This window comes from Stegostoma tigrinum, chromosome 1 (assembly GCF_030684315.1).
Source record: "Stegostoma tigrinum isolate sSteTig4 chromosome 1, sSteTig4.hap1, whole genome shotgun sequence".
Classification (NCBI taxonomy): Eukaryota; Metazoa; Chordata; class Chondrichthyes; order Orectolobiformes; family Stegostomatidae; genus Stegostoma; species Stegostoma tigrinum.
The window spans coordinates 187,257,277-187,265,265 of NC_081354.1; the positions used below are offsets into that span (position 1 = coordinate 187,257,277).

General features: G+C 49.0%; 1 protein-coding gene across 1 annotated transcript in view; it reads right to left on the minus strand.

Moving 5' to 3' along the window:
• Positions 1–7,769, minus strand: part of emx1 (empty spiracles homeobox 1) — a 50,025-nt gene extending 42,256 nt beyond the window's left edge. Inside the window, exons 1-2 of the mRNA XM_048562542.2 lie at positions 7,076–7,769; positions 2,014–2,198 (exon numbers count right to left, since the gene is read on the minus strand). Coding sequence (XP_048418499.2) covers positions 2,014–2,198; positions 7,076–7,424 — 534 coding nt within the window. The 5' untranslated portion in view covers positions 7,425–7,769. The remainder of the gene's footprint in view (positions 1–2,013; positions 2,199–7,075) is intronic.
• Between the last annotated feature and the right edge of the window lie 220 nt (positions 7,770–7,989).

The following is a 7,989-nucleotide window of genomic DNA, read 5'->3' on the forward strand; positions in this document are numbered from 1 at the left end:
CCCAGGAATATTACTGAATGCTGTGTAATTATTCCAACCCTGCACAGTATTGTACAATTACCCGAGAATTTCTGAGAAAAGACAGATTCACAAGAATGTCACATGACGATGGTAGGAACAGTTGTGCAGGGAGTCTATTTGTACTGGAATGTGATAAGTCATTACCCAGATATATGGAAAAGGTATGAAGTGTGTGTGATCCCTGTACCACAGTGTGAACACCCTGTACCCCAGTGTGAACACCCTGTACCCGCAGTGTGAACGTTGTACCCCAGAGTGAACACCCTGTACCCGCAGTGTGAACACCCTGTACCCACAGAGTGAACACCCTGTACCCAGAGTGAACACCCTGCACCCCAGTGTGAACACCCTGTACCCGCAGTGTGAACCCTGTACCCCAGTGTGAACACCCTGTACCCGCAGTGTGAACCCTGTACCACAGTGTGAACACCCTGTACCCCAGTGTGAACACCCTGTACCCGCAGTGTGAACCCTGTACCCCAGTGTGAACACCCTGTACCCGCAGTGTGAACCCTGTACCCCAGTGTGAACACCCTGTACCCGCAGTGTGAACACCCTGTTCCCGCAGTGTGAACCCTGTACCCCAGTGTGAACACCCTGTACCCCAGAGCGAACACCCTGTACCCACAGAGTGAACACCCTGTACCCCAGAGTGAACACCCTGTATCCGCAGAGTGAACACCCTGTACCCCAGTGTGAACACTCTGTACCCGCAGTGTGAACCCTGTACCCCAGTGTGAACCCTGTACCCCAGTGTGAACGCCCTGTACCCCAGAGAGAACACCCTGTACCCCAGTGTGAACACCCTGTACCCCAGAGTGAACACCCTGTACCTGCAGAGTGAACACCCTGTACCCCAGTGTGAACACCCTGTACCCCAGAGTGAACACCCTGTACCCGCAGAGTGAACACCCTGTATCCCAGTGTGAACACCATGTACCCGCAGTGTGAACCCTGTGCCCACAGTGTGAACCATGTACCCCAGTGTGAACACCCTGTACCCGCAGTGTGAACCCTGTACCCACAGTGTGAACCCTGTACCGCAGAGTGAACACCCTGTACCCGCAGAGTGAACACCCTGTACCCGCAGTGTGAACACCCTGTACCCGCACAGTGAACGCCCTGTACCCCAGTGTGAACACCCTGTACCCGCAGAGTGAACACCCTGTACCCGCAGTGTGAACACCCTGTACCCGCAGAGTGAACACCCTGTACCTGCAGTGTGAACACCCTGTACCCAGAGTGAATACCCTGTACCCACAGTGTGTGGATACTCTGAACCTGCAGAGTGTGGTCCCTGTACCCGCCATATGAGCACCCTGTACCTGGGTGTCTGGACCCTGTTTCGGGTCTGTGTGAACCCTGTACCCAGAGATGTGTATACCCTGTACCCGGGTCTGTGTATCCCTGTACCCGGGTATGTGTGTATACCCTGTACCGGGTGTGTGTGTGTGTGTGTGTGTGTGTGTGTGTGTGTGTGTGTGTGTGTGAACCCTGTAGCCGGGTGTGTGTGTGTGAACCCTGTATCCGGGTGTGTGTATACCCTGTAGCCGGGTGTGTGTGTATTACCCTGTACCCGGGTGTGTGTATACCCTGTACCGGGTGTGTGTGTATACCCTGTACCGGGTGTGTGTGTGTGTGAACCCTGCACCTGGGTGTGTGTGTATACCCTGTACCCGGGTGTGTGTATACCCTGTACCCGGGTGTGTGTGTATACCCTGTACCCGGGTGTGTGTGTGTACCCTGTACCCAGGTGTGTGTGTATACCCTGTACCCGGGTGTGTGTGTGAACCCTGTAGCCGGGTGTGTGTGTGTACCCTGTACCCAGGTGTGTGTGTGTACCCTGTAGCCGGGTGTGTGTATACCCTGTACCCGGGTGTGTGTATACCCTGTACCCAGGTATGTGTGTGAACCCTGTAGCCGAGTGTGTGTGTATACCCTGTACCCGGGTGTGTACCCCGGACTGTGTGCCTGCTCCCTGCCTCCTGATACCTGGGTCTCTGAAAGGCTGAGGCAGCTGGCAAGTTGCTTCCTCTCGGCTCCGACGACATAGTGATTCTTCTCGAAGGCTCTCTCTAGCCGGAGCAGTTGGGACGGGGAGAAGGCGGTGCGGATGCGCTTGGGTTTCCTGGCGAAAGGGCCGTGCAGTAACATCGTATCATGGGCGGAGTCAGTCCCTGTAGGTGTGAGAGAGACAGACCGAGTGAGCGATAGAGAGAGTTGGGGGAGTGGGGGCCAGGCCGAGCTGCGATCTAACCCCAACAATCCCAAAGAATTCCCGGACTGATCTCCTCCTTTCAGGGGCAAAAAAAAACTAACAGCCGAAACGGAACTGGCAGCTCACTTCAGATTAGTTTGCGAACTTGTTTTGTTTCATTTCAGTATGTCATTGATCTTCGATATAGCCTGGAGTAATAAGGTGTGGAGCTGGGTGAACACAGCAGGCCAAGCAGCATCAGAGGAGCAGGAAAGCTGACGTTTCGGGAAGGGTCTGAAGAAGGATCCAGACCCGAAACGTCATCTTTCCTGCTCCTGAGATGCTGCTTGGCCTGCTGTGTTCACCCAGCTCTACTCCTTGTAATCTCAGATTCTCCAGCATCTGCACTTCCTACTATCATTGATCTTCGGATCTTTTTTAAATCTTTGTTTCTTCCGAAGTTATATTTACTGTTGAATTGCTTCCCCCCCCCCACCCCACTCCCACCGTTTTCACTCTTCCTTTCTCTCTGATTTTAATACCAACTTTTTCTTATTTTTTGCGCTTGCCTTAATTTTTGTCTCAGTTATGAATCTCGGTCCAATCGCACAGCGATTAAGAATTCCCTTAAAGCGCCGCTTCAATTGTAACTTTGCAAATTATAGAGCGCTCCTTTCTGTGGCCGGGCTGACATGGGGACAGGGGTGTGTTAGTTTTACAGGGAGTCTGCGATTGACTATGACCCAGTTCAATCCGGTCCCTTCAAACTGCTGTTAACAAAAAAAAATCAGGAATTTCTCTCTTTAGAAAAAGCAATTCAGTTTAATTTAACATTGTGGATTTATGCTGGCACAATATCGTGTTTTAAACCGGTTTCACCCGATGTTTAACCTCTGTCAGGGGAAGGAATTGTTTTATGTGGAAAATCTATCGTGTCCCACAATGAACGAGACACAGTTTTGCTGCGGGGTCGTTGCTAAGTCCAGGGCGTGACAAAGCTTCACCGGGCTTGCTTTTCGGTGTGAGAGGGAGAGAGCTAGCGTTCAGATAGAGCTAGTTTTGCGGAAGATATGCAGCCGGAGCTCATTGGAACCAGTGCATCTGGGCTGGGGAGCCTCTCACTTAGGAGCTGGGAGAATGAGGGACTCCTTTACTCAGAGACTAGTAAATCTTGGGAATTCTGAAGGCGGTGGAAGCTCAATCCATTTATATAAAAACCCACTGATGTCTGCTCACTAAAAAAAAACTCAGGATCTGGGCGGGTGACATCCCAGAGGCTGGTAGACTTTAGGAATTATCGAATTCGTAGAAACCCCATATCCTTGAATAAAAATACCCACAGATTTCAGCTCACGCAAAGTTCTGGAATCAGGAAGGGTAATACCCCAGAATTTAATGGAGTGGGATAGTAGATCCTGAAAGCCGATGGACCTACTCCATTGTTGCTGGGTCTTTAATTTGACGTGTGTGTGTGAGAGAGAGGGTGTGTGCGTGTGTGTGTGAGAGAGAGAATGAGGGTGTGTGTGTGTATGTGTGTGTCTGTGTGTCTGTGTGTGTGTGCAGCCCCGTGCAGGCGTGGGATAGTGAACAGTTTATGTTGCTTTAATGAAATACCCAGTTGATTCTCGGTAACAGGGCGTCCCGCCAGAGAGGTCCACATTCCTGTCGCAGCAAAATGGGGTTAAAGTGAGGGGCTGGGGAGAGGCGGGATGAGGTCTCTGAGTCTGGGGGTATGATGGGGTGGTGTTGCGTCTCACATCCTCCACTTCCTGGTCCATTGAGAAAAGCGAGTACAGTCCCGGAACCTTCTCTCCCCATTGTGAACCCCGCAAGAACATCAGCACAACATTTCTTAAGAAGAAATGTTAAGAGATTTTTCTCTCTGCAAATTCTGCCAGACCTGCTGAGTTTCTCCAGTAATTTCTTTGTTTGTTTTTCTGATTTCCAGCATCCGTGGTTCATTGGAATTGAGTCTGTAACACAACAACCCCGTGTCCCCACACCCTAAACCAGGGGCTGAGAGTTTAACTAATCTGGGTGTCTTCTCTCCGATAGGGACGCGCTTTCATGATCCGAACTCTCTCTTCCCTCTTGTATTTTATATTTCCAACTCAGTTCAACAACAAAAAACCTTCCATCACAGCTCAGGATTGGTTCAAACACTGTGGAATTCTGAACTCAAAAACATCATTTTAGTTCGATGTTATTTCTAAACGAGATTTCCTGATGGGTTAGACGTATGCTTCATTTATCTCTGTCTCTGTTTTTCCTTCCTTCTTTTCTTCTGTTTTGCCTCCTTTCTTCTCCCTTTCGTTGTTGCCACTATTATTCTGTACATCTCTTTTCCCCTCTTTCTCGCTCCCCCTCTCTCCCATCTCTCTCCTGTCGTTCTCCCGCGCTATTTCGTTCTCTCGTTGCTTCTTCCTCTCTCTTTCTCCTACGCATTCTCTCACATTCCGTCTCTCCCTTGCTTTACCTCCGTTTTACTATCGGTCCCCAATCTGTGACGGACCCTTTTTTCGGCCCGTTTCCCACCCAGCCCATCTCACGCTATCTCTGTCGGTTCTTTTAAACCCTGCAAATCCCTCTATTATCATCATCACCTCTCCGTCCTCGCTTTTACCAACTCTATCGGAGGGAAATAAGCGGTGAGCAGGACTGAACGGGACTGAGTTTAAAACCGCCTCACCAGAACAAAATCTGTCCGTTTTCGTTTGTTCTCTACAAACGTGTGGGGCTGAATTGACAGAGATAATGGGAACTGCAGACGCTGGTGAATCCGAGACTGGTTCTAGTCTCTCTGCTTATCAGGTACGTCCTCCCCTCTTGATGTGCGTGTAAGGGGGGGACAGAAAGGACCCCGAAGCGGCCTTTCAACATTTTAAAAGTTCGAGTAACTTTAAAAGGGGGATTTGTTTAATTCTTTTTTGAGGTGCCCAAATGGAGCAGTTTGGGATTTTCCAATCTGGCTTCACATTCGCCGCTTCTGAGAATTAGCTGGGAAGCAGATGAAATGTGTTGAACGTGAACACGCGAATTAACAGACCCAATGCAGAGCTGAGAAAAACCGAAATGAACGTGGTAAACCGCGGGAGCTAAAATTAAAGGGAAGGGTTTTTTGTTAGAAAAATATACAAAGGACGGGGTGATAAAACTGGACCATGTTTGGGGGTTTTGTTAGCTGTGTAACGGTGCGGTGATATGTACTACAGACGAGCTGCCGCTTGTGTGGCAGGTGTATAACAGCGCGGGCACACTGCATTCTGCTGCTTCTCTCCCAAAGATTACTGCAAAAAGCAAGGTGAACTAACTGATGGGTTAACGCAACTTTCCCCTTAAGCCTTCCTTCACCCACCGGCCCGTTCCCGTCTCTGATCGGTAATATTCTGAAGGAACACGCGCAAATTGTTTTTCGCTTTTAATTCCGTTCAGGTTAAACGTTATTTCTAATTGTTAAAAGGTGACACTTTTGTTGCTCAAAAGGGTCCATCGTTAAAATAAACAGAGCACCCGGCTCCTCTTAGCCTGTTACTGCTAGCTGGATTTAACGTCTCGTTTTATTTGCGCCTTTCCGCTCTGTATTACCCCGAAAACAAAACACAATGAAAGCGCAGGTTTGAGTTTTCGAAGCAGCCCCCAAAATGCGCAGCTTTTCCTGCTGGAACGAGTGAAGCCTGGGTGAATGAGGGCTGGCCTCGTGAAATGCGATGTCTTACTGTCAAACGGTGTGAAGGTACAGCCGTGAGATAGCGTGGAGATGTAGTCAGCCCCCTTCTCTTGACCTGGGCTGAATGTGTGTTAGAATTAGCTCTTGCTCCAACCCAATCGACCCCCTTCTTTTTTTATCCTACGTTTGGCTGGAAGCGGGGATTTTTCTTTCAGTTTTGGGGCTCGGAGATGGCCCTTTCGCTAAACTCTGGCGCTTGAGCATTCGTATGGAGGAAGTTTCTAACAGACGCTCAGTTCCTCAAAAGCCTCTAATCTTTACTGGAGACATTTAGTGGATAAACCTCAGTCTGAACCTTGATTCGGAAATAAGAGGCAAATAAAGCACAGACCGGTCTCTCGCTATTGGATTCACTTTACCTGCCCGGTCCCTTATATCGAAGCTAACGAGTTTAAATTCATTTAACCTGTGAAGTAAGAACCGAAATCTGAAAACGCTATTAATTCCATTCTTTATTGTGTGGCTTCACGGGTTTTTTTCCCCCAAATAAAAACAACAGCATTTATCGTTACTCTCATTTTGGAAAGAAAATCGAACAATTTATTTTATTTTACGTCTTTCGTCCCCGGTATTCGCTTTACCTCCCTCAATCCGAAATGTGGACGTTCTTTTTTTACTCTCGGAGACAGCGAATTGTGCAAATTATTCTGGCATTTTAGCACGGGAGAGACCGAGTGGTATAAATTACCTGCCAGTTCAAATATATTCCCAAATAAACTATATTTCCATAATACTGACCTGTACAAATTCATGTACTCCTGCGGATATTTAAACCCACTGGATATTTTAACCGGATTATTAATATGAGCGTTTTTATTAATAACATTTGTTGCAATATTGAGATTAATTTAGAAATTCTGAAATGCAAACTGCCAATTATACCGAGAAGACACAATTTTTATTCGTTATCTTAGCTGTAGAATATTCATCGTTATGAACTAATGCGGTGATTATACATTGAACAATATATACATTCTATTTTTAAGCTACATGTGGTTTCTTTACATTTTTCGTTGCCCCTCATAAACAATTTCCGTACATTCGCGTCTAGCCAGTACATAACGAGTTTTTCGGGCTCTGCCTCATTTCTTTAGAAACGGAATGGCAATTTACCTGAATCTTCCGCTTACCTTGGAATCTGTGTCCAAAAAACCGGTTCCTGAGGACCCAGGGGTAGAAGTTGAGAGGGTCCCTGTGCTGGGGGGTGAAGAAAGGGTGCGGGTTCTGCAGGTGGTGAGCTCCGAGCTGGTGAGGGTGAACGGGTAGCGGAGTATGACTGACCGCCTCCTGGAACATCAGCTCGGGTCCCGAGTACAGGGAGCGGCCCCCCGTCTGGAAACTGCTGGCGAAGGCATCGGCCGAGGGCGAGTAGGTGACAGCGGTGGGTCGGAGAGGCTCCTCCGGGGGCGACAAGGGGCTGTTATCTTTCGCTACCAGAGACTCGATGGTGAAGCACCGCTTGCTGGCCGAGTGGAACATTCTTGGGGGGGGGTGGGGGTGGGGGGAAAGGGGGCTTCGGAGCTAACGTTTTGTTTAAAATAACCAGGGTGAGGTTTAATTTGTCCTATTTTAAGTCTTATTTTGTAAGGCCGGCTCAGCCTGGCAGATCTAGGGGCAGTACAATTCAAAGCGTGTGCTCAGCTCCCAGGTGAAATTACTCAGTGTCATTCCAAGTGCAGTCTTACTGTGTCTGTGCCCCTGCCTCTCACACACACACTGCTCTTGAGAGAGGAGAGGAGGAGGAGGTGGAGCAGGGAGGAGGGCTATTTGGAGGGAGGCAGCTGAAATCTCTTAATACGTGGCTGCAGACTTGGTGTTCTCCAGCCCATTGGACAGTTTACCTGGGAACCAGGGAGGGAGAGGATGTATTTTATGTCATTGTCCCAGCGTCCGGACCCGGGCTTTTCAGAGCCCTTGGAATGGAGGGGGGCGGGTGGTCAGTGAGGAGGAGGAGGAGAAGAGTTATTGGGGGGTGGGGGAAGGGAGAATGTCTGTTCTCGCCTCCCCTCTCCGGTCCTTACCTGTGCGGATTGTAGAGGGAGCT